This window comes from Hemitrygon akajei, chromosome 21 (assembly GCF_048418815.1).
Source record: "Hemitrygon akajei chromosome 21, sHemAka1.3, whole genome shotgun sequence".
Taxonomy (NCBI): domain Eukaryota; kingdom Metazoa; phylum Chordata; class Chondrichthyes; order Myliobatiformes; family Dasyatidae; genus Hemitrygon; species Hemitrygon akajei.
In genome coordinates this window covers 10903341-10929130 of record NC_133144.1, presented here as the reverse complement: position 1 = coordinate 10929130, position 25790 = coordinate 10903341, and the positions used below count along the sequence as shown (strand labels likewise).

General features: G+C 44.7%; 1 protein-coding gene across 1 annotated transcript in view; it reads right to left on the bottom strand.

Moving 5' to 3' along the window:
• Positions 1 to 24353, bottom strand: part of LOC140714458 (somatostatin receptor type 2-like) — a 55192-nt gene extending 30839 nt beyond the window's left edge. The window contains exons 1-2 of the mRNA XM_073025751.1: positions 24173 to 24353; positions 8172 to 9569 (exon numbers count right to left, since the gene is read on the bottom strand). Coding sequence (XP_072881852.1) covers positions 8172 to 9354 — 1183 coding nt within the window. The 5' untranslated portion in view covers positions 9355 to 9569; positions 24173 to 24353. The remainder of the gene's footprint in view (positions 1 to 8171; positions 9570 to 24172) is intronic.
• Between the last annotated feature and the right edge of the window lie 1437 nt (positions 24354 to 25790).

The window sequence follows — 25790 nt, the reverse complement described above, 5'->3', positions numbered from 1 at the left end:
TCTGGCTAAAGAAATCTCTCCTCATCTCTGTTGGTAAATGGACATCCCTCTATTCCGAAGCTGGACTTAACCACTATAGTGAACATCCTCTCCACAACCACTCTATCTAGGCCTTTCAATACTCAATAGGTTTCAGTGAAATCCCCTCAATCATTTAAACTGCAGTGAGTACAGGCCCAGAGCCATCAAACATACTTGATATGTTAACCCTTTCATTCCCAGAATCATTCTCATTAACAACCTCTGGACCCGCTCCAATGCCAGCACATCTTTGCTGAGATAAGGGAAAAACTGCTCACAAATACTCAAAGTATGATCTGACAAATTCTTCATAAAGCCTCTGCATCACATCTTTTATTTTTATTTTCTAGTCCTCTCAAAATTAATGCTAACATTGCATTTCCTTTCCTTTCCAGCAACTCAACCTGCAAGTTAACTTTAGGGAATCCTACACAAGGACTCCCAAAATCTTTGAACCTCTGAATTTTGAATGTAGTCTATGCCTTTATTCCTTCGACCAAAGTGAATACGCTTCCCACACTATATACCATCTGCCATTTCTTTGCCCATTCTCCTAATCTAAGTGTTTCTGTAAGGTTTCATTGCTAATATAATGGCCTGTCTGTAATGTTTCACTGCTGAGGTAATGGTTTCTCTGTAGCAGCAACGTTTGGGTTATGACTGGAGATAACGGGGCTTTGGAATGTATGCCATCCAGTGACAGGCAGGTTGTTCTTTCTTGTGGGTCTGAGAGAAGGGATTTCACGGGCTTTTGTTCAGCAGAAGATGGAAAGAGAAGATGCCAGAACGGGGAAGTCGTAGACTGCGGGACGGAATGGACTTGGAAAGGGGTCGGGAGTCGACGCCCGGGGAGAAAATCGACGGAGAACGACAGTCGGGAAAACTGTGAGCTCCAATGTTACAAAATAGGCTTTTTTTTTTGTGCTTCTTTACTAACCCCATAATCAACTTAAGAATTATAAAGCTCAATTATCTAAGTGCATATTGTGTACTGTTTGTTATTTTGTGGTACTGGTTTGTAACAGGGGAACACATCACACAGCACCCACCCAAACAAGATTTCTCAAGTTTGGCCGGGGTGGGGGCTGTCTTTCCCTAAGTTAAGCCACTAGCTAAACCCAAGAGTTAAATACAGATATTCTTCTTCCTCAACACTGCCTGTCCTGACCTGCCTTTGTATAATCCACAAACTTGACCATAAAGCCATCAATTACATCATCCAAATCATTGACGTGTAATGTGAATAGAAGTGGTCCCAATATTGACCCTTGCAGAACAGAAATAGTTACCAGCTGCCAACCAGAATAAGCCGCTTTTATTCTCGTTCCTTGCCTCCTGCCAGTCAGCCAATCTTCTATCCATGCTAGTATTCTTCTTGTAGTACCATGGGCATTATCAGGCATTGGTGAGGCCTCACCTTGAGTATTGTGAACAGTTGTGGGGCCCTCATCTTAGAAAAGATGTGCTGGCATTGGAGAGGGTCCAGAGGAGGTTCACAAGGATGATTCCAGGAATGAAAGGGCTATCATACGAGGAATGTTTGATAGCTCTGGGTCTGTACTCAAAGGAATTCAGAAGGATCAGAGGCTATCTCATTGAAATCTTTCAAATGTTGAAAGGCCTAGACAGAGTAGATGTGGAAAGGATGTTTCCCATGGTGGGGGAGTCTCGGACAAGAGGACACAGCCTCAGGATAGAGGGGTGTCCATTCAAAACAGAGATGCGGAGAAATTTCTTTAGCCAAAGGGTGGTGAATTAGGGGAATTTGTTGCCACATGCAGCTGTGGAGGCCAGGTCATTGGGTGTATTTAAGGCTGAGATTGATAGGTTCTTACTGGAACTGCAGTTAAGGAGGAGGTAAGAAAAAAAGGATCAGCCATGATTGAATGGCAGAGCAGACTCGATGGGCTGAATGGCCTAATTCTGCTCCTGTGTCTTACGGTCTAAGTGGCCTTGTGCGGCTTCCCGTCAAAGGCCTTCTGAAAATCCAAGTTAACAATGTCCACTGACTCTCCGTTGCCTACCCTGTCTGTTATTTCCTCAATGAATTGTGACAGATTTGTCAGGCGAGACTTCCCCTTAAGGAAACCACGATGGCTTTGACCTATTTTATCATATGCCTCCAAGCACCCCGAAAATTCATACCCCAAAAATGTTTGAAAAAATGGAAAGATGTTGGAGTCTATTATTAAGAAATTCTTAAGTCTATCCTTAACAAGATAAGAACCTGTAATGTTACAAGACACACTAGCATGGATATAAGATTGGCTGACTGGCAGGAGACAAAGAGTGGGAATGAAGGGGGCTTCTTCTGGTTGGCTGGTGGTGACCAGTGGTGTTCTGCAGGGTTAGCACTGTTTCTTTTCACGTTGTATGTCAATGATTTGGATGAAAGACTGGACAGATTTTTGGTCCAGTTTGCATATAATCCAAATGTATGTGGAGGGCAGGCAGTGTTGAGGAAGCAGGATGCCCGTAGAAGGACATCAGGAGGAAGTTACAAGGAAATTTAATGAAGGCAACAGAGTAGATGTTATCTACCCGGACTTCAGCAAGGCATTTAACAAGGTCCCACATGGGAGGTTGGTCAAGAAGGTTCAGGCACTTGCACTCAAGATGAGGTAGTAAGTTGGATTATACTTTGGCTTTGTGGGAGAAGCCAGAGAGTGGTAGCAGATGGTTACCTCTCTGAATGGAGGCCTGGGACTAGAGGGTAGGTCTTACACAGTGAGCGGTAGGACACTAAGGAGTGTGTAGAACAAAGGGATCTGGGAATACAGATCTATAATTCATTGAAAGTGGTGTTAAGGTAGATAAGGTCATAAAGAAAGCTGTTGGTACATTGGCCTTCATAGTTGAAAGTATTGAGTACAGGAGTTGGGATGTTATGTTGAAGTTGTAGATGTTGGTGAGCCCTAATTTGGAGTATTTTGTGCAATTTTGGTCACCTACCTACAGGAAAGATGTAAGTAAGATTGAAAGAGTACAGAGAAAATTTACTGGGTTATTGTTGGCACTGGAAGATCTGAGTTATAAGAAAGACAGAAGAGGTTAGAATTTCATTCCCTAGAATGTAGAAGACTGAGGAGAGATTTGACAGGTATACAAAATCAGGAAGAGTATCGATAGGATAAATGCAAGCAGACTTTTGCCACTGAGGTTGGGTGTGACTACAACTAGAGGTCACGGGTTAAGGGTAAAAGGCAAAATCTTTAAGGGGAACATGAAGGGAAACTTCTTCACTCAGTGTGGAATGAGCTGCCAGCACAAGTGGCGGATGCGATTTCAATTTCAATGTTTAAGTAAAGTTTGGATATGTACACGAATGGGAGAGGTATGGGGGGGCTATGGTTCAGGCGTAGATCGATGGGACTAGGTAGTTTAAGTGGTTCAGCACAGATTAGATGGGCCAAAGGGCCTATTTCTGTGCTGTACTTTTGTATCACTCTATGATTCTAATCTAGTGATTCTCGATAAATCATTGCTAATGCCTCCACAATCTCTTCAGCTACCTTTTTTTCAGAATCCTGGAGTTTAGTCCCTCAGGTCCAGAATATTTATACCTATCAACTTCCCAAGCACCTTCTCCTGAGTACTAGCAACTATGCTCACTTCTGTCCCCTGACACTCTCGAATTCCTGGCATACTGCTAGTGTCTTCAACAGTAAAGACTGATGCAAAATACTTATTAAGTTCGTTCTCCATTTCTTTGTCCCCCATTACTACTTCTCCAGCATCATTTTCCAGCGATCTGATATCCACTTTCACATCTCTTTTACTCTTTATATATCTGAAAAAAATTGTATCCTCTTTTATACTATTGGCTAGCTCACCATTCACCATTCATCTTTTCTCTCCTTATGCCTTTTATTAGTTGCCCCCATTGGTTTTTTAAAGCTTCCCAAACCTCAAGCCTCCCAATAATTTTTGCTGTATTGTATGCTCTCTCTTTTGCTTTTGTGCTGTCTTTGACTTCCCTTGTCAACCATGGTTGCCTCACCCTCCCTTTAAAATGCTCCAACATCTTTAGGATGTACCTATCCTGTGCCTTCTGAATTGCCTCCAGAAATTCCAGCCGTTGTTCTTCTGCCATCAACCCTGCTAGCGTTCCCCTCCAATAAATTCACCTTCTCTACCCGCTTTGAAAGGGAGAATATAACTACAGCTGTGAAGATCCCTGCTGCACCCAGTGACCACGTGATCTCTGTCTCAGAGGCCGATACCAGGCTGTCTTTCAGGAGGGTGAACCCTCACAAGACAGCAGGCCCTGATGGAGTAGCTGGTAAGGCTCTGAAAACTTGTGCCAACCAACTGGTGGGAGTAATCAAGGACATTTTCAACCTCTCACTGCTATGGTCAGAAGTTCCCACCTGCTTAAAAAGGGAAACAATTATACCAGTGCCCAAGAAGAGTAGTGTGAGCTGCCTTAATGACTATTGTCCGGTAGCATTCACATTTATAGTGATGAAATGTTTGAGGGATTGGTCATGGCTAGAATCAACTCCTGCCTCACTAAGGAACTGCAATTCGCCTATTGCCACAATCTCAATGGCTCTTCACACAGCCCTAGATCACCAGGATGATACAAATACCTATATCAGGGTGCTGTTTAGTGACTATAGCTCAACATTGAACACCATCATTTCCACAGTCCTGATTAAAAAGCAATGGAACCTCTATACCTCTCTGCAATTGGATCCTCGACTTCCTAACCAGAAGACCATAATCTGAGCAGATTGGTAATAATACCTCCTCCTTGCTGATGATCAACACTGACGCACCTCAGGGGTGTGTGTTTAGCCCGCTGTCTACTCCCTCTATGGGGCCAGGTATAGCTCAAATAACATCTATAAATTTGTTGGCGATACAACCACTGTTGTTAGAATCTCGGATGGAGACAAGAAAGTGTACAGGAGCAAGACATACCAGCTAGTTGAGTGGTGTCACAGCAACAACCTTGCACCAAACGTCAATAAGACGAAAGAGCTGATTGTGGACTTCAGGGAGGGTAAGATGAAGGAGCACATACCAATCCTCATAGAGGGGTCAGAAGTGGAGAGAGTGAGCAGCTTCAAGTTCCTGGGTGTCAAGACAACTGAGGATCTAACCTTGTCCCAACATAGCTTGTACGTTCTCCTTGTGACCACATGGATTTTCTCCAGGTGGTCAGGTTCCCTCCCACATTTAAGAGACATATCGGTTGATAGGTTTCTGTAAATTGTCCCATTATTAGGCTAGGATCGAGTGGGAGGTCTAGAATCGGACAACAGAAGATTAGGCATTCAGGACTGAGATGACAAAGTTAGCTGTCTAGCAAAGCCATCTCACTGAGAACATTCAAGACAGGGATTGCTAGCTATTAAGAGAATCAAGGGATTCTTAGTGCAAGAATGTGGCACTGAAATATAGGATGGTAGTACGGACAGGATGGGCTGAATGGCTTCCTTGCATTCATTCCTTAATTTTTGATTCAATACAGTTTCTTTGCTAAATAATCCTATCAGTCCCACTGCAAATCCTACCTGACATGTCTGCAAAGTATTTCCATGCAAATCCATCCCATTCCATTTGGGAAGCTTTGTTTGACTCTGATGTAGATGTAGATGGGTGGGTTAATAAGTTTGCAGATGATACGAATATTGGTGGTGATTAGATCACTTGCAGATATGGACAGAGAAATGGAGTTTAAGCAGACCAAATGTGAAGTGTTGCTTTTCACATTTGAAATGCCAATGTAAATGTAAAGAGGCAGCACACTATTAATGGTAAGATTCTTAAGTGTCGCTAAACAGAGGGATCCTGGGGTACAAGTTCGTAGCTCACTGAAAGTGGCTACACAGGTTCACAGGTTAATAGGGAGGCCAAGAAAGCATATAGTATGTTTGCCTATACTAGTCGAGGCATTGAGTTCAAAAGTCAGGAAATTATGTTGTAATTTTATAAAACTCTAATTAAGCCTGAGACTTAAGGGTTAACCAAATCATGAGAATCACAAGTTAAGAGGCAGATGGGGTGTGTCTATTTGTATTAATTAGCAATGTCCCGTAAGAAATGAAGAACTGATAATGCACAGATGTAATAAGTCCTGTTGGTAATGAAGACTGATAACGCACTGGATGTTGTGTATACGGAGGAACCCTAACCCTGAAGGCTACATTACTAATGATTTGTTTTTTTATAATCAGTGTGGAGGAACCATTGACCTTCAGGACTAACTCACACACAATGCTGGAGGAACTCAGCAGGCCAGGCAGTATCTATGGAAAAAAGTTCGGTCGATGTTTCGGGCCTGGCCTGCTGAGTTCCTCCAGCGTGGTGTGTGGGTGTTGCTCGGAATTCCCAGCATCTGCAGATTTTGTCTTGTTGGGGCCTTCAAGACTATGTGACTAACTGCTTGGGTTCTTGTAATTAATGGAGAGACCCCTTCAGCCTTCAAGGCTATAGGACTAACAGCTTGGTGTCTTCTAATTGATGGGGAACCATATGTCTAATTTTGTGTAAGGTAGGGAAGCATTCAGAAACCTGTCAATAAGGTCTAAGCGGGAACTGTTGGCCCCTGTAAACTGCTTCACTGCATGTATTTGAAGGTATAAAAGACCATAATTGTACTCACTTTAGTAGAGTCTCTTAGCAGGCTCTCCATGATCATGTAATAAAGTAATTAAACCAGATACCTGGGTCTGTGTCTTTGTTTGAGTCTCATTGGTGATAGGAAATTTCTCTGACACTCATCAAGGTGCATCTGGAGAATTGCGTATAGTTCTGGTTATCCCATTATAGGAAGGGTGCTGAGGCCTTGGAGAAGGTGCAGAAGACGTTTACCAGAATATTGCCTGGTTTAGAGGGGATGTGCTATAATGAGAGGATGGACAAACTTGGGTTGTTTTCTCTGGAGTGGTGGACGCCAAAGGTACATCTGATAGAGGTTTATAAGATTATGGAATGCATTGCCCAGGGTGCTGGTAGAGACAGATATATTAGGCACTTTGAAGAGGCTTTTAGACAGGCACATGAACGTGAGGGAAATGGACATTGTGTAGGCAGGAGAGATTAGTTTAGATGGCCACTTGATGACTAATGTAACTGGTTGTGGGCTGAAAGGCTGTTCCTGCTCCACTGATCTATGTTGTACATCCCCCACAGACAGTCAGCATCAAGCAACAGAAACCATTTCCTCACTAGACCCTCCTGAATCTTTGGCTCATTAAATCTGTCAAAGTATTCACTATAGGGAAGAGTTTTCCTCCATTTACCCTGCTGTCTTCCTTTATCTCCTCTCAACCTCCGGGAGAACCAAAACCTCTCCTGTATAACCTTGCAATGTAAATGCCCCATCTCCTCTCTTCTTTTGTTCCCAGGGCAGTTCTGGTCAGAAATAAGCACCGAATTGTTAATCCCACCGGTCCGGAGTGTGATGAGTCGGATTATCCCTCTGAGGCTGAACATTAGTTATTATAGAACAGTACAGGCCATTTGGCCCACAATGTTGTGCCAAACTTTTAACCTACTCCATGATCAATCTAACCCTCCTACATAGCTCACAAACCTCCATTTTTCTTTCAGTCATATGCCTATCTAAGAGTCTCCTAAATCTCCCAAATATATCAGCCTCTACCAAAACCTTGGCAGAATGTCCCATGCACCCACAATTCTCTGTGTAAAAATAACTACCTCTGAATCTCCCCTAAACCTTCCTCCACTCACCTTAAAATCGTACTCCCTCATACTAGCCATTTCCACCCTGGGAAAAAGTCTCTGGCTGTGCCCTCAATCTATGCCTCTTATCATCTTGTACACCCCTATCAAGTCACCTCTCCTCCTCCTTTGGTCCGAGGAGAAAAGCCCAAGCTCACGCAACCTTTCCTCATAAGACATGCTCTCTAATCCAGGCAGCATCCTGGCAAATCTCCTCTGCACCCTCTCTAAAGCTTCCACATCCTTCCTATAATGAGGTGGCCAGCACTGAAAATTCCACATGTGGCCAGAGTTTTATAGAGCTGAAACATTGCCTCGTAGTTCTTGAACTCAGTTCATTGAATAATTAAGGCCAACACACGTTTTGCCACCCTATCAAGTTGTGTGGCAGCTCTGAGGGATCCACGTTGTGGATGATAGACCTCCACAGCAAGCAACGTGAGGGGTGACCGTACCTCGTGAAATGGAGAAGGGAGCTGTGCTGGCTTCCACGTTGGTTCTGTTCACACCTTGAGCGGGTGGTGCTGCGGCCTCCTCTGGTGCCCGTGGGGAAGAGACTCTGAACCACTGGCTCCACCACTCCCTGGCACGACGTCTAAACTGCCGGTTCAGCAGAGCGTACAGAACTGGGTCCAGGACGCAGTTGCTGAAGGTCAGCCAGGTCACGAGGAAGTCCAGCATCCTGGCAGACCCACTCCCGGAGGGAGTTCGGCGGTGAAGGCTGGAGGCGAAGTACGGCAGCCAGGTGAGAACAAAGGTGGTCACTACCCCAACAATGGTCTTTACCGTTCTGGACTCCAGCGCCACGTCCGACGCACTCCCGGCGCTCAGGTTAAAGGTCGAGTTGGAGGAGATGAGGCTGGCCCACTTGCGCGGAAGGCTGGCCTGCAGTAGTCTGAGGGACCTCGGCTCTGTGAGGACCAAGCTGCCTTCCTGTCTAGAGGACAGGCTACTGGCAAACCGCTGGGCCTTGGCCGACAGGCGCTTCCGTGTAATTCGGTAGATCAAGCAATAGGAGGTGGTGACTACCACCAGAGAGGTCAGATACACCCAGATAAAAAGGTAGATACCGTAAGCGAGGCTGGAACCTCCATCCGGCCAACTGTAGTCACACAAACACTTGGAGGGGGAAAACCGATAGAGGCCTATGCCAAAAAATGGTGGCAATCCACAGAGGAGTCCGGCCCACCACAGGAAGGCGATCATCCTCTTTGCTTTCTCTCTGGTGATGGTGAGTACAAAAGGCCTGGCGATCACATAGTACCTGTCCACCGCAATCCCTGCCACGCACAGGATGGAAACCAGCCTCAAGGAGAAGGTGAGGAAGCCCAAGATCTGGCAGAATGTTGGGCCCAGTGGCCACGCCTGGGCAACGATGGCGGCGAGGACAAAGGGAGGGCCGAGCAGCAGGAGCAGCAGGTCAGCCAGTGCCAGGGATGCCACGAACATGTTGGTGATGCTCCTCAGGGGCCGGGACTTGGAGACCAGCGCCAGCACCAGGGCGTTGAGAGGTAGGCCGACCACCAAGATGAGCAGGTAGAGGAGGGCCTGGGCGGCCATCTGTGCTGGTGACTGCTCCTCTTGTCTGTAGCCATCGGGTTGTAGGTCCCCCAACAACGGGGTGGGGGGATTGTCCATGTTATCGTGATGACAGAAGCACCTGGTCCCCCTAGCACCGGGCTGCCCATCGGGGCCTTGTTAGCTCAGTCCTCGTGGGAGGCTCGTTCCCTCGGATGGAACCTTGGTGCAGAGGCTGAGAAAGGGTCAGGACCAGGCCACTGTTGACTTAAGGCCTTCTCAGCCACACCGTTGCTTCTGCTGGCCCAGCCGGAGGTCTCAGGCCAAGACGGCACCTGTGGAAGCAAAGACAAAACATAACACCATAAGATATTGGAGCAGAATTAGGCCATTTGGCCCATCAAGTCTGCTCCGCCATTTCAGCATGGCCGATTCATTTCTCTCTCAGCCTCGTTCTCCTTCCTTCTCCCCACACTCTGACTAAACAAGAATCTATCCACCTCTGCCTTAAATATACCCAATGACATGGCCTCCAAAGCTGCCTAAAGCAACAAAGTCCAGCGTCACCTCTCTCTGGCTAAAGAAATCCCTCCTCATCTCTGTTCTAAATGAATGTCCCTCTATTCTGAGACTGTGTCCTCTGGTTCTAGACACACCCACTATAGGAAACATCCTCTCCACATCCACTCCATCAAGGCCTTTTAACATTCGATAGGTTTCAGTGAGATTTCTCCCCCTCCCGCATTGCTTTGAATTCCAGTGTATATAGACTCAGAACCATCAAAAGCTCCTCATATGATGAGCCTTTCCATCCTGGAATCACTTTTGTGAACCCTGTCCAATGTCAACACGTCCTTTCTTAGATAAGGGACCCAAAACTGCTCACAATACTTCAAGTGAGGCCTCAGCTTTACAAAGCCTCAACGTTACATCCTTGCTGTTATATTCTACTTGTCTCGAAACGAATACGTACATTACATTTGCCTTCCTCACCACTGATTTAATCAGCAAATTAACCTTTAGGGAATCCTGCACGAGGACTCCCAAGTTCCTTTGCACCTCAGATTTTTGGATCTTCTCTCTATTTAGAAACCAGTCTAGGCTTTTATTTCTTCTACCAAAGTGCATGGTCATACAGCTCCCGACACTTTATTCCAATTGCCCATTCCCCTAATCTGTCTAAGCCCTTCTACAGCCTCCCTGCTTTCTCAACACTACCTGCCCCTCCACCTATCTTCGCATCATCTGCAAACTTTGCCACAAAGGCATCAATTCCATCATCCATATCATTAACATATAATGTAAAAAGAAACAGTCCCAACACAGACCCTGTGGAACACCACTAGTCAATGGCAGCCAACCAGAAAAGGCTCCCTTTTTTCTCCACTCTTTGCCTCCTGCCCATCAGCCATTGCTCTATCCATGATGGTATCGTGGGTTCTGTAATACCATGGGTTCTTAGCTTGTTAAGTAGCCTCATGTGTGGCACTTTGTCAAAGGTCTTCTAAAAATCCAAATACACAACATCCATCAATTCTTCTTTGTCTATCCTGCTTGTTATTTCTTCAAATAATTCCAAAGGATTTGTCAGGCAAGATTTCCCCTTAAGGAAACCTATTTTATCATGTTCCTCCAAGTATCCCAAAACCACACGCTTAACAATCAACTTCAACATGAAATTAAGAATGAAATTAGGAGAGCCAGAAGGGGCCATGAAAAGACCTTGGTGGACAGGATGAAGGAAAACTCCAAGGCATTCTACAAGTATGTGAAGAGCAAGAGGATAAGACGAGAGAGAATAGGACCAATCAAGTGTGAGAGTGGAAAAGTGTGAGATAGCACTTTGCTTCAGTATTCACTACGGAAAAGGATCTTGGCGATTATAGGGATGACTTACAGTGGACTGAAAAGCTTGAGCATGTAGATATTAAGGAAGAGGATGTGCTGGAGCTTTTGGAAAGTATCAAATTGGATAAGTCACCAGGACTGGATGGGATGTACCCCAGGCCACTGTGGAAAGCAAGGGAGGAGATTGCTGAGCCTCTGGCGATGATCTTTGCATTATCAATGAGGACAGGAGAGGTTCAGGAGGATTGGAGAGCTGTGGATGTTGTTCCCTTATTCAAGAAAGGGAGTAGAGATAGCCCAGGAAATTATAGATCAGTGAGTCTTACTTCAGTGGTTGATAAGTTGATGGAGAAGAGAGGCAGGATTTATGAACATTTGGAGAGGCATAATATGATTAGGAATAGTCAGCCTGGCTTTGTCAAAGGCAAGTTGTGCCTTGCGAGCCTGATTGAATTTTTTGAGGATATGACTAAACACATTGATGAAGGTAGACCCGTAGATGTAGCGTATATGGATTTCAGAAAGGCATTTAATAAGGTACCCATGCAAAGCTTAATGAGAAAGTAAGGAGGCATGGGATCCAGGGGACATTGCTTTGTGGATCCAGAACTGGCTTGCCCATAGAAAGCAAAGAGTGGTTGTAGATGGGTTATATTCTGCATGGAGGTCGGTCACCAGTGATGTGCCTCAGGGATCTGTTCTGGGACCTCTACTCTTCGTGATTTTTATAAATGACCTGGATGAGGAAGTGGAGGGATGGGTTAGTAAATTTGCTGATGACACAAAGGTTGGGGGTGTTGTGGATAGTGTGGAGGGCTGTCAGATATTACAGCGGGACATTGATAGGATGCAAAACTGGGCTGAGAAGTGGCAGATGGAGTTCAACCCAGATAAGTGTGAGGTGGTTCATTTTGGTAGGTCAAGTATGATGGCAGAATATAGTATTAATGTTAAGACTTTTGGCAGTGTGGAGGATCAGAAGGATCTTGGGGTCAGAGTCCATAGGACACTCAAAACTGCTGCTCAGGTTGACTCTGTGGTTAAGAAGGCATACAGTGCATTGGCATTCATCAACCGTAGGATTGAGTTTAGGAGCTGAGAGGTAATGTTGCAGCTATATAGGACCCTGGTCAGACCCCACTTGGAGTACTGTGCTCAGTTCTGGTCGCCTCACTACAGGAAGGACATGAAAACCATAGAAAGGTTGCAGAGGAGATTTACAAGAATTTTGCCTGGATTAGGGAGCATGCCTTATGAGAATAGGTTGAGTGAACTGGCCTTTTCTCATTGGAGCAACAGAGGATGGGAGGTGACCTGATAGAGGTGTGCAAGATAATGAGAGGCATTGATCGTGTGGATAGTCAGAGGCTTTTTCCCAGGGCTGAAATGGCTAGCATTAGAGGGCATAGTTTTAAGGTGCTTGGAAGTGGGAACAGAGGAGATGTGAGGGGTAAGTTTTTTTTACGCAGAGTGGTGAGTGTGTGGAATGGGCTGCCGACGGCAGTGGTGGAGGCGGATACGATAGGGTCTTTTACGGGACTCCTGGATAGGTACATGGAGCTTAGAAAAATAGAGGATGATGGGTAAAACTAGGTAGTTCTGAGGTAGGGACATGTTCAGCACAGCTTTGTGGGCCGAAGGGCCTGTATTGTGCTGTAGGTTTTCTATGTTTCTAACATCTTTCCAACCACTGAGGTCAGACAAGCTGGCCTATAATTTCCATTTTTCTGCCTCTCTGCCTTCTTGAAGAGTGGAGTGATATTAGCAATTTACCAGTCCTCCAGAACCATTCCAGAATCTACTGATTCTTGAAAAATCACTGCTAATACCTCCACAATCTCTTCAGCTAACCCTTTCCCCCAGAACCCTGGGGTGTAGACCATCTACTCCAGGTGATTTATCTACCTTGAGACCTTTCAGTTTCCCATGCACCTTCTCTCTAATAATGGCAACTTCACTCACATTTACCCCTTCAGTCTTGAACTTCTAGCATGCTGCTAGTGTCTTCCACAGTGAAAACAAATGCAAGATACTTATTCATTTCCTTGTCTCCCATTACTACCTCTCCATCACCTTTTTCCAGTGGTCCGATACCTACTCCCACCTCTCTTTTACTCTTTATACATCTGAAAAAACTTTTGGCATCTTCTTTAATATTATTAGCTAACTTACCTTCATATTCCATCTTTTCCCTCTTTATGACTTTTTTTAGTTGCCTACTGATGGTTTTTGTAAGCTTCCCAATCCTCTAATTTCCCACTATTTTATTGCTCTTTTGTTTTTATGTTGGCTTTGACTTTCCTTGTCTGCCATGGTCGCATCATCCTGCCTTTAAAAGACTTATTCTTCTTTGGAATGCACCTACCCTGTGCCTTCTGAGCTGCTCCCAGAAACTCCAGCCACTGCTGCTCTGCCATCATCCCTGCTAGTGTCCCCTTCCAATCAACTTTGGCCAGCTCCTCTCTCATGCCTCTGAAATTCCATTTACTCCACTGTAATACTGATACATCTGACTTTATCTTCTCCTTCTCAGATTGCAGGTTGAATTCTACCAAATTATGATTACTGGCTCCCAAGAGTTCCTTTACCTTAAGCTCCTTAATCAATTCTGGTTCATTGCACAAAACCAAATCCAAAATAGCTTATCCCCAAGTGGGCCAACCATGAGCTGCTCTAAAAAACCATCTTGTAGGCGTTCTACAAATTCTCTTCCTTGGGATCCAGCGCCAACCTGATTTTCCCAGTCTACCTGCATATTGAAATCCACCGTGACTTTGGTAACGTTGGCCTTTTGACATGCATTTTCTATATTCCATTGTAATTTGTAGCCCACATCTTTGCTAATGTTCCAAGCCCTGCATATAACTCCCATCAAGGTCTTTCTACTGTTGCAGTTTCTTAGCTTTATCCACAATGATTCAACATCTTCCAATCCTACGTCACCTCTTTCTTAGGATTTGATTTCAATTTTACCAACAGAGCCACCTCACCTTGTCTGTCTGCCTGCTTGCCCTTTCAATACAATGTATATCCTTGGATGTTAAGCTCCCAGCTATAATCTTCTTTCAGCCACGATTCAATGATGACTACAATGCCATACATGTCAGTCTCTAACTGTGCTGCAAGTTCGTCTACCTTATTCCATATACTGTACGGCGTGCATTCAAATGTAACACCTTCTATCCTGTATTCATCACCCATTTTGATACTGTCCCCTTCTACATTGCAACTCATTTTGTTGTCTGTAGTTTTGCCCTATCATCAGCCTGTCCTTTCTAGCAGTTTCACTGCACAAAGCTTCCATTTGTAAACCAACTGTCCCATCCTCAGCCCTGTCCCTCGGGTTCCCATCCCCCTGCCAAGTTAGTTTAAACCCTCCCGAACAGCTCTAGCGAACCTGACAGCAAGGATGTTGGTCCCCCTCCGGTTCAAGTGTAACCCGTCCCTTTTCTACAGGCTGTACCTTCCCCAGAAGAGATCCCAATGATCCTGAAATCTGAATCCCTGCCCCCTGCACCCATTCCTCAGCCACGCAGTCATCTGCCAGATGCTCCTATTCCTACCCTCAATGGCATGTAGCCCAGGCAGCAATCCGGAGATTACTTTCCTAATGGTCTTACATTGCAACTTTCTACCTAGCTCCCAAAACCTCTCCTCACCTTTCCTACCTACGTCATTGGTGCCAATATGTACCAAGATGTCTGGCTGCTCATCCTCCCCCTTTAGAATGCTGTAGAGAAAGACATCCCTGACCCTGGCACCTGGAAGGCAATATACCATCTGGGTGTCTCTATCGTGTCCACGGAATCTCCTATCACTACTGCAGATCTCTTCACCTCTCTTCTCATCTGAGCCACAGCACCAGACCCAGTCACTGCATATCCTCCGCAGTAGTTTGTCCCCCTCAACAGTATCCAGAACGGTATACTTGCTATTGAGGGGAACTGCCAGAGGGGTACTCTGCACTGGCTGCCCATTTCCTTTCATTTTCCTGACAGTACCTGTCTCCTGCAACCTAGGGGCGACTACCTCTTTGTAGCTCCTATCACTTACTCAGTCTCCCGTATGAGCTGAAGGACATCGGTCTGCAGCTCCGGTTCCCTAACATGCTCTCCGAGGAGCTGCAGCTCAGTGTACCTGGTGCAGATGTGGTTATCCGGGAGGCTGGAGTTCTTCCAGAATTCCCATCTCTCACACAAAGAATACAGCACAGCTGCTGGAGATATACTCACTGCATCAGCTGTGTCCTAACACACGAGGCACGAAGAATAAAGAAGAGGAAGGAGATACTTACTTCGCCCAAGCCTGATGAACCAAAGCCATTCTCACACTGGACCACTCACACAATGTCCACTCTGTTTGCCCTTGCCTTATTTTTATTCACAATCCCGTTCGCTGACTGGGGACAGCTCAATCTCCAAAAACTGCCATAAAGCGCTGCTTTTTTCATCTTCAGTTGTGGGCCTGTGTGAAGTTGGCTCTTCGTCCTGTGCTCCCGTGCACTGATGGGGCACAGTTCAAATACAGACCATAGAACAGTAAAGGCTCCTCGGCCCAAAATGTTTTAGAACATAAGACATAGAACAGTACTGCAGTGTACTTCAGCCCATGATGTTGTGCCGAATTTTAACCTACTCTAAGATCAATCTGACCATTCCTTCCCACATAACCTCCATTTTTCTTTCATCCACATACCTATCTAAGAAGAATAGCCGTTAACTCGGCAGTGGAGTTATCGGGGCACCGTCATGACGGTGTTTCAGTAGCAAGCTATTCTTGTTTTTACAAGGCCGAGTTGCTAGCTCGATGCTCAACCCGACTTGGATTCGAACTCGGGAACCTTCGCTCTGGAGTCCGGCGCTGATGTTATTGTGCCACCAAGTGGGACTACGTACCTATCTAAGAGTCTCTTAAATGTCCCTAATGTATCTGCCTCAACCACCACCCCTTTCAGGGCATTCCACACACCTGCCACTCTGTGCAACGGACCTAGCTATAACACTCCCTCCATACATTTGTTTAATTACCTTAAAATTATGCCCCTCGTATTAGCTATTTTCTCCCGGTCCATCCTGGGCTATACTGCTCTGTGTTTTTTAATACTTTGGTCAAAGTCATTGGTATTGAAATCGGTTTATTATTAAGAAGCAGTGAAAAGCTTGCTTTGCACACAATACAGAATGTAGAATGAAGTGTAAAAGCTGCAGAGAAAGTGCAGTGCGGGAACACAGTGAGGTAGATTGTGAGGTCAAGGGTCCATCTTATTATAAAGAGGTCTGTTCAAAAGTGGGTGACAGCCAGGTAGAATGAAAACTGGGACTGCAGTGAGAGAAGGTGAGGTGGAGGGAGGAGAGGGAATGCCTGAAAATCTTAAATGCGCAAGTGTTGGTGGTTCTGCCTGAGAGAGATAAAGATTAGCTTTTGTCACATGTAGATCGAAGCAAACAGTGAAATGCGTCATTTGCGTCAATGACCAACACAATCCAAGGATGTGCTGGGGGTGGCCTGCAATGGTCTTGACCCTCCTGGCGCCAACATAGCATGCCACAGCTTACTAACACTTACTAATCCGTACGTCTTTGGAACGTGGGAGGGAACAGGAACATCTGGAAGAAAGCCACGCGGTCATGGGGAGAACGTACAAACCCCTTACAGACATTGACGGGAATCAAACCACAATCAGTGATCACTGGTGCGGTAAAGCAATTGCACTGACTGTTATACTACCCTGCTCTTGCTGCTGACAGTTGGTGGTGAAGGCTTGTTAATCTCTGCTGAATGATCTGGCGGGGATGTAAAGTGAAACCTGTTTTGCAATTTTAAATATGTCTGCCACTTGCAGGGAGGGTGTTGTGGTCAGCAGGGGCCAGCTGGGCCGAAGGGCTTGTTAACATGTAAATAGTGATAAGAATAGCAGAGAGATAAGGGATCTCAAACTAAATATTTCACAGCAGCTGCAAGTAGTAATAAAGCCGATTCTGATTCTTGCTAGAAATGTGAAATACCCAGCAAATCGTGCAGCATCTGAGGAGATAGAAACAGAGTGAACGTAACAGACTGCTGACATTGCACTGAAATGCAAAATGCTATGGGATCTTTTAAATCTACTTGCATTTCTACAGCACCTTACATTTACTCATGACGCCTCATCTCATTTTAGCCACAATAAGATATAGAAGCAGAATTAGGCCATTCAGTCCATCTAGTCTGCTCCATCATTCCAGCAAGTTAACCTTTAGGGAATCCTGTATTACGACTCACAATGAATTACTTCTGAAGTGGGAGTACAACTGTCTCAATGTCTCACCCAGATAATGTCAGGATTCTTGGCAGTGTGGAGGAACAGAGGGATAACTGGAGTCCACATCAACAGATCGTTCAATGCAGCTGCACAGGTCAATAGGGGGGTTCAGAAGGCAACTGGTGTTTTGGCCATCTTTAGTCAGGGGATTGAGTTCAAGATCCACGAGGTAATTTTGCAGCTCCATAAAACTTTGGTTATAGACCACACTTGGAGTAGTGTGTTCAGTTCTGTTTGTTTCAGTATAGCAGCTTTTCTCAACTTTTTTTGCCTTGGTGAAACCCTTGAAATAATTTTCAGATCTCAGGGAATCCTTGCATAATTTTTTTATATCTACAGTTGACAGTATATTAGTGTGATATAATAATCCAAAAACCATTGTCAATGCTCTTTTGAGTACAGAATGAATTTTTAGTCAACCTTTCTTGAAAAAAAAACCAGATAGCTAAGCTTAGCTTACCTTTCTTGAAATTACACTTTCTTTCTCTTTCATAAATTTTAAAAAATCATAAGGGAAACATAATACATTTCTCAATTCTGGGTCAACTTGAGATAAGCACACAGATTTCACTTTCAACTGAAATGAGATGATTTCTATCCTTGCTCTTGATGCCTGTTAAACAAGAAAAAGCATGCTCACATATGTAAATAAATATAAATAAATCTGAAGGGTTTCTACAGTTATATTAATAGCAAAAGGATAGTACGGGATAAAATTGGTCCCTTAAAGAATCAGAGTGGACAGCTATGTGTGGAGCCGAAAGAGATGGGGGAGATTTTGAACAATTTCTTTTCTTTGGTATTCACTAAGGAGAAGGATATTGAATTGTGTAAGGTAAGGGAAACAAGTAGGGAAGTTATGGAAACTATGACAATTAAAGAAGAGGAAGTACTGGCACTTTTAAGGAATATGAAAGTGGATAAATCTCCAGGTCCTGACAGGATATTCCCTACGACCTTGAGGGAAGTTAGTGTAGAAATAGCAGGGGCTCTGACAGAAATATTTCAAATGTCATTAGAAACGGGAATGGTGCCGGAGGATTGGCGTATTGCTCATGTGGTTCCATTGTTTAAAAAGGGTTCTAAGAGTAAACTTAGCAATTATGGGCCTGTCAGTTTGACATCAGTGGTGGGTAAATTAATGGAAAGTATTCTTAGAGATGGTATATATAATTATCTGGATAGACAAGGTCTGATTAGGAACAGTCAACATGGATTTGTGCGTGGAAGGTCATGTTTGACAAAACCTATTGAATTTTTTGAAGAGGTTACTAGGAAAGTTGATGAGGGTAAAACAGTGGATGTTGTCGACATGGACTTCAGTAAGGCCTTTGACAAGGTTCCACATGGAAGGTTAGTTAGGAAGGTTCAGTCGTTAGGTATTAATATTGAAGTAGTAAAATCGATTCAACAGTGGCTGGATGGGAGATGCCAGAGAGTAGTGGTGGATAACTATTTGTCAGGTTGGAGGCCGGTGACTTGTGGTGTGCCTCAGGGATCTGTACTGGGTCCAATGTTGTTTGTCATTTACATTAATGATCTGGATGATGGAGTGGTGAATTGGATTAGTAAGTATGCGGATGATACTAAGGTAGGTGGCATTGTGGATAATAACGTAGGTTTTCAAAGCTTGCAGAGAGATTTAGGCCAGTTAGCAGAGTGGGCTGAACGATGGCAGATGGAGTTTAATGCTGATAAGTGTGAGGTGCTACATTTTGGTAGGAATAATCCAAATAGGACATAAATGGTAGGGCATTGAGGAATGCAGTAGAACAGAGTGATCTAGGAATAATGGTGCATAGTTCCCTGAAGGTGGAATCTCATGTGGATAGGGTGGTGAAGAAAGCTTTTGGTATGCTGGCCTTTATAAATCAGAGCATTGAGTACAGGAGTTGGGAAGCAGCGTGCGTGCCCTCTCTGGCGAATGGATATCCGTTACATGTTAAGTAGGGATCCGTGCACAATCCTGATTTGATAGAGGCAGACGTGAGAGAGTGAAGGAACATCTGGAGAAACTTCTGAAATGCCCGCTTCGCTGCCGCTGCTACTGTGTGGTCCGGAATCTCCGGAGGAGAAGGCCTCCGAGACCTCGGCTTTGCTTGTTTCGGCGGCCGGGACGAGGTCGAAGGCGCTCGGCAGAGGCTGGCGCTCGGGAGGCTGTATCGGAGGCTCGAAGTTTTCGGACAGACTCAGAGTCTGCTGTTGTCGGGTGCTTCCGAGGCATTGTCAGTGCCTGGAAGTTTATGGCAGGGAGAGTTCTCCCGTATGCTGCCTGATATCGGGACGATTGGAGTCGATCGGGACTTGAGACTTTTAAACCGCGTCCGTGGTCTGCGTTTATCGAATTATGGTATTGCTTTGCACTGCTGTAACTAAATGCTATAATTATGTGGTTTTGTCAGTGAGTCTTGGTTTGTCCTTTTTTTTATTTTGTGATATCACTCTGGAGGAACATTGTATCATTTTTAATGCATGTATGTATTTCTAAATGACAATAAACGAGGACTGAGTGTCCTCATAATCTAATAATCTAATGTTAAAATTGTACAAGACATTGGTGAGGCCGAATTTGGAATATTGTGTACAGTTCTGGTCACCGAATTATAGGAAAGATGTCAACAAAATAGAGAGAGTACAGAGAAGACTTACTAGAATGTGACCTGGGTTTCAGCACCTAAGTTACAGAGAAAGGTTGAACGAGTTAGGTCTTTATTCTTTGGAGCATAGAAGGTTGAGGGGGACTTGATAGAGGTATTTAAAATAATGAGGGGGATAGATAGAGTTGACATGGATAGGCTTTTTCCATTGAGAGTAGGGGAGATTCAAACAAGAGGACATGATTTGAGAGTTGGGGGGCAAAAGTTTAAGGGTAACATGAGGGGGAATTTCTTTACTCAGAGAGTGGCAGCTGTGTGGAACGAGCTTCCAGTAGAAGTGGTTGAGGCAGGTTCAGTATTGTCATTTAAAATAAAATTGGATAGGTATATGGACAGGAAAGGAATGGAGGGTTATGGGCTGAGTGCGGGTCAGTGGGACTAGGTGAGAGTAAGCGTTCGGCTCGGACTAGAAAGGCCGAGATGGCCTGTTTCTGTGCTGTAATTGTTATATGGTTATATAGTTAAGAAGTTGAAAACTGCAGCAAAATAACCATTGCTTTCCTATGAGTGACAGGATACTCTTCTTTCACAGAAATGCAGAACTTGTGCATGGGCAGGTCAGTAAATCTCATCCTGAGTGCATGATCAGAGTGCAGCTAACAAAGTTCTTCTTCTTCTCTCAAAGTCAAGTTCTCAGGCTAAGCAGAAGATTCAGAGAAAGGATCCCTCACTTGTGTTGAAAGGGAGGAAAATTACTGTTCAATTTTGTTCTGCAGTTCTTCCAGGTGATTTTCAATAAGACCTGAGGTTGTCTGATATCCTTCCTCACTCTCAAGCCCAAGCAGTAGTGGAAACATTTCAAGATTTCTTTTGCCACATTCTTCCAAACATTCAGTTTCCCTTTAAATCCAAGAATCTTGTCACTCGAAGTCAAAATATTTTTGCCAGGGCCTTGCATAGACTTGTTCAACAGGTTCATATGATGAAAATGTCTGTAGGCTAGTTTCTGCAGCCATTCTTCATCTTCAAAGCATTTAGCAAAATCTAAACCTTGCACGGGGAACCTTATCAAATGCCTTACTGAAATCCACTAACACTATATCCACTGCCCTACCTTCATCAATGTGTTTTGTTACATCCTCAAAGAATTCAATCAGGCTTGTAAGGCACGACCTGCCCTTGACAAAGCCATGCTGACTATCCCTAATCAGATTATGTTTCTCCAAATGCTCATAAATCCTGCCTCTCAGGATCTTCTCCAACAATTTGCCTGCCACTGGTCAGACTCACTGGTCTATAATTTCCTGGGTTATCTCTACTCCCTTTCTTGAACAAGGGAAAACATTTGCAGCCCTCCAGTCCTCCAGTACTTCTCCCGTCCCTATTGATGACTTAAAGACCATCGCAAGAGGCTCAACAATCTCCTCCCTCAATTCCCACCAAGGCCTGGGGTATATCCCATCCAACTTAATGTTTTACAAAAGCTCCAGCACATCCTCTTTCTTAATGTCTACATGCTCAAGCTTTTCAGTCTGCTGTAAGTCATCTCCACAATTGCCAAGGTTATGAATCTTCTCAATTTTGCTGGAGCCATTGCTACATTTGTAAATTGTTTGCCACAGATGAGGCACAACAGAATAGGACAACTTGGATCACCAGTCCATGTAAAGCCCATTGATAAGTAGCTTTCATTATAAAGACGGGCTTTTTGTGTCCGTTGTTGCACTAGTACAGTGAAATGACTCAGAAGATTGTAACTGTTCATTGTTAACCTTATCAGAATTGTCCGTAGGCCTAGGCCTACAATCCTCCTCTTCCATCCCACGCTTACTCTTCAAAAATCGCCACACTGGACTAAATTTAGAATGAAAATTTCCCTCCAATGTTCTACTACACTGGTAGTTTGTTCACTCCTATAAGTCAGTCTGCGGTGCGTAAGGGGAAGTTGGGCGAGGTAACTCGGGAGGGAGAGGTTTACGTCACAGCCCAAGTTGGGCGAGTCCATTCGATGCTCAGAAAATGCACTTCACGCTCCTCATCAGCCTACCGTCCTCCCCTCTGTGCAATACAGCACTCACCGATTATCAGCCTACCGTCCTCCCCTTGTGTAATACAGAACTCATCAATTATCAGCCTACAGTCCTACCTTCGTGCAATACAACACTCACCATCACCCTACCATCCTTCCCTCTGTACAATACAGCACTCACCAATTATCAGCCTATCGTCCTCCCCTCCGTGTAATACAGTGCTCACCAATTATCAATGGCCTCCCCATCTCGTGTTAACAACTGAGAATGGACTCAAGCAAATAAACACGGTCCTACTGCGGTCTGCCATACTGGGCTGAGAGACCTCTAACGAGATTGCTAACGGGACTGCTTGGTCACTGCCCATCACTGCGAAGTTCAAAAAACAATGTTTTCTTTAAATCACAAACTCCCATGGAACCCCTAGCAAACTCTCACAGAGCCCCAATTAAGAAATCCTGCATTATAGGAAGGATGTGGAAGCTTTAGAAAGGGGGCAGAGAAGATTCAGCAGGCCTGGAGAGGTCTGGAGAGCATTTCTTACGGGGAAAAGCTTGGGCTTTTCTCTCTGGAGTGAAGGAGGGTGAGAGGTGACTTAATAGAGTTGTACAAGATCATGAGAGGCATTGACAGAGTGGACAGCCAGAGACATGTTCCCAAGCAGAATTGGCTAACACCAGCGTGCATAATGAAAGTATCGAGGGTAGGTCTTTTACACAGAGTGGTGGGTGTGTGGAAAAAACTGCCAGAGGCAGATACTTTGGGGACATTCAGGAATCTCTTAGATATGTATCTAGACAAGAGGAATAGAGGGTTATGTAGGAGGGAAGGATTTAATTGATTTCAAAGTAGGTTAAAAGGCCGACACAACATCAGGAGCTGAAGTATAGTAGTCCTCTGTACTCGATGTACTCTATCAGTGTAGACTCAACACTGCGCTGGGGAGAATGGTCAACCTCGGTTTTATCAAGTCAGTGAAGAGGGATTTGAACACCTGACTTCTCATCTCAGGCTAAAGCGATAAAGAAAATCAGCTGATCCAAACTGGCACGCCAGCAGGACTTCACTTCAAGGCACCGCCAACAGATAGGACTCTAGTCTTTAGCAAAATAAATAGGAAAGCTTCCTCTAAACATATAATCGGAGGCCACTTTATTGGGTACACCTGAACACCTGCTCATTATTGCAAATATCTAATCAGCTAATCATGTGGCAGCAATTCAATGTACAAAAGCATGCAGACATGGTCCAGTTCAGTGGCTGTTCAGACCAAACATCAGAATGGAGGAGAAATGTGACTTTGACCATGGAATGATTGTAGGTGCCAGACATTTTGGTTTGATTATCTCAGAGACTGCTGACCTCTTGGTATTTTCACGCACAACAGTCTCGAGAGTTTGCAGAGAATAGTGCATAAAACAAAAGAAAAGCATCCAGTAATTGGCAGTTCTGTGGGCGAGAAACACCTTGTTGGTGAGAGAGCTCAGAGAATGGCCAGAGAGGTTCAAGGTGACAGTAACTCAGATGACCACACATTACAACAGTAGTGTGCAGAAGAGTATTTCTGAAGACACAACACTTCAAACTTTGAACAGCAGCAGAAAAGCACGAGCATACACTCAGTGGCCACTTTATTAGGTACAAGCTGTACCTAATAAAGTGGCCACTGTGTGTAAGTGGTTTCTTGGCGTCCACGTTATCATCGACTGCCCTTTCTTTGGAAACAGATACCTGCTCTTACAAAAGCTAAAGTCACGCGTTAACAAAGGAACAGTTGTTGCCCAACAACTAACCCTAATGCTAACTACCCTAAGCAACACCACCTGACTCCCAGTCCCTCCACTCTCACCATACACACATTCCCACGCATAACATAATTCTAAACAAACCCCCTTCCACCAATAATAAGATAAATGATTTTTAAGCATATATTCTCAGAACAGGAAGTAGAGTAGGACCCGAAGAGACAGGGTCCAGTAGCATAGAATCTCCAGTAATGAGATTGATAACTCCAAGGGGGATAATTTTCCCACTGCCCACATACTAACACCCTAACACTGCTCCAAAAATAATTAAAGTCATGCAAGTTAACAAATGAACAGTTGATTTACTCTGCCCTGAAAAGGAGTCACTCCAGCTGTAAAATTAACTCATGTTCTTACCAGCTCTGCTCCACGACCCTTCCTGAGCAAATCACACTTTCTACTGTTGAGAAAATTGCTTCCAACAACCTTGACTTGAACTGTCTGGGATATCTGCCCCAGCCTCACGCTGTCTCCCCACACAGGGCCATCCGTCCTCGGAGGGAGTACTTGCTCCCGGGGTGATGGCCACTGGGTCAAATTCCTCAGCTTCTCGTAAAGGAAGCAAGATGCTTCCTGTTTCTGTCTTGTGTTCCTTTGTCAAGCCAGCCCAGTCCCTGTGGGCACTCCTGCTTCAGTTGTGTACATTGTCAGAGCAGGGATAAAGGGGAGGAGGAACGAGGGAGGGGGTGAGCAAGGCAGGGAAAGTAATGTGGTACAGGGCGCACAAAAGAATTCCAAGCAGGTTTATTATCACTGACGTTGTGTAATGTGCTGCTTTAAGGCAGCAGTTCAGTGAAATACATTAAAAAGAAATTCCTATAATTTATAATAACAAATACATTTAGGTAGCTAGGTAGTTAAATCAACACAGACAAAATGCTGGAGGAACTCAGCACGTCTGGCAACATCTAGGGAGAGGCATAAACAATCAACACTTTGGGCTGAGCCCTTTCATCGGGACTCAGGTCACTTGGGGTGAACTCTTCTCCAGCATCTGCAGAATCTCCTGTGTGACAGATAGATCAGAGGCCGTGCTCATTGGTTCAGGGACCATTCAGAAATCTGATGCTGGAAGGGAAGAAGCGATTCCTAAAATATTGGTCTATCCTCAAGCTCCTGTACCTCCTCCATGATGGGCAAGTGAAAAGACATGTCCATAGACAACAGGCAGCAGGGAAACACGTTGAACTGTGAGCTGGAGAAGGGAAAGGCATCAGAGAAAGGGGTATGGTCAGTTGAAGAGATCCCGACAATGAGTGGGTTAAGTTTCAGGGCTCTATTTCCTTGTTAGCAATGCACTGTCTTAAGGCAGTTCCGCTAATTGTTATTAATCCATTGGCTGCACAGTAGAGTGGAAGGAACAGGTCAGCAACACTGACTGGAGAGATTGGTCGGTTCAAAGCAAATCTGGCCAGAAACCTCTCTCAACACTCCCAGCCTTTAATTATAAAGGAACCCAAACTATTTCGGTCCTGGGTAAGATTCCATCTTAGTGAATGCTTCTGGGTAACATAAATGAGGAGGGTGTGGGGAAAGGTGGGATATTTTTGCACCTGTATTACCAAATAACCTGATAACACAGACTGCCCAACAGGTTAAAAGATGTGTGCGTATCATGTGCTTGTACGTCATCGGCATACAGAATGGAAACAGGCCCTTCAGCCCCTCTAGTCTGTGCCAAACCAAGATGCTCATCCAAGCTAGTCCCATTTGCCACACATCCTTCTAAACTTTTCCTAATCATGTACCTGTCTAAGAGTTTAAGAGTTGTTACTGTTCCTGCTTCAATCACTTCCTCCTGCAGTTTATTCCATATATACACTGGGTGGGACAGTGGCGTAGTTAACACTATTACAGTCCCAGTGAATCGGATTGCATCCCAGCCGCTGTCTGTAAGGAGTTCTCCCCATAACCACATGGGTTTGCTCCCTCAATCCAAAGACATACGGGTTAGAGTCAGTAAATGAGTCAGTCA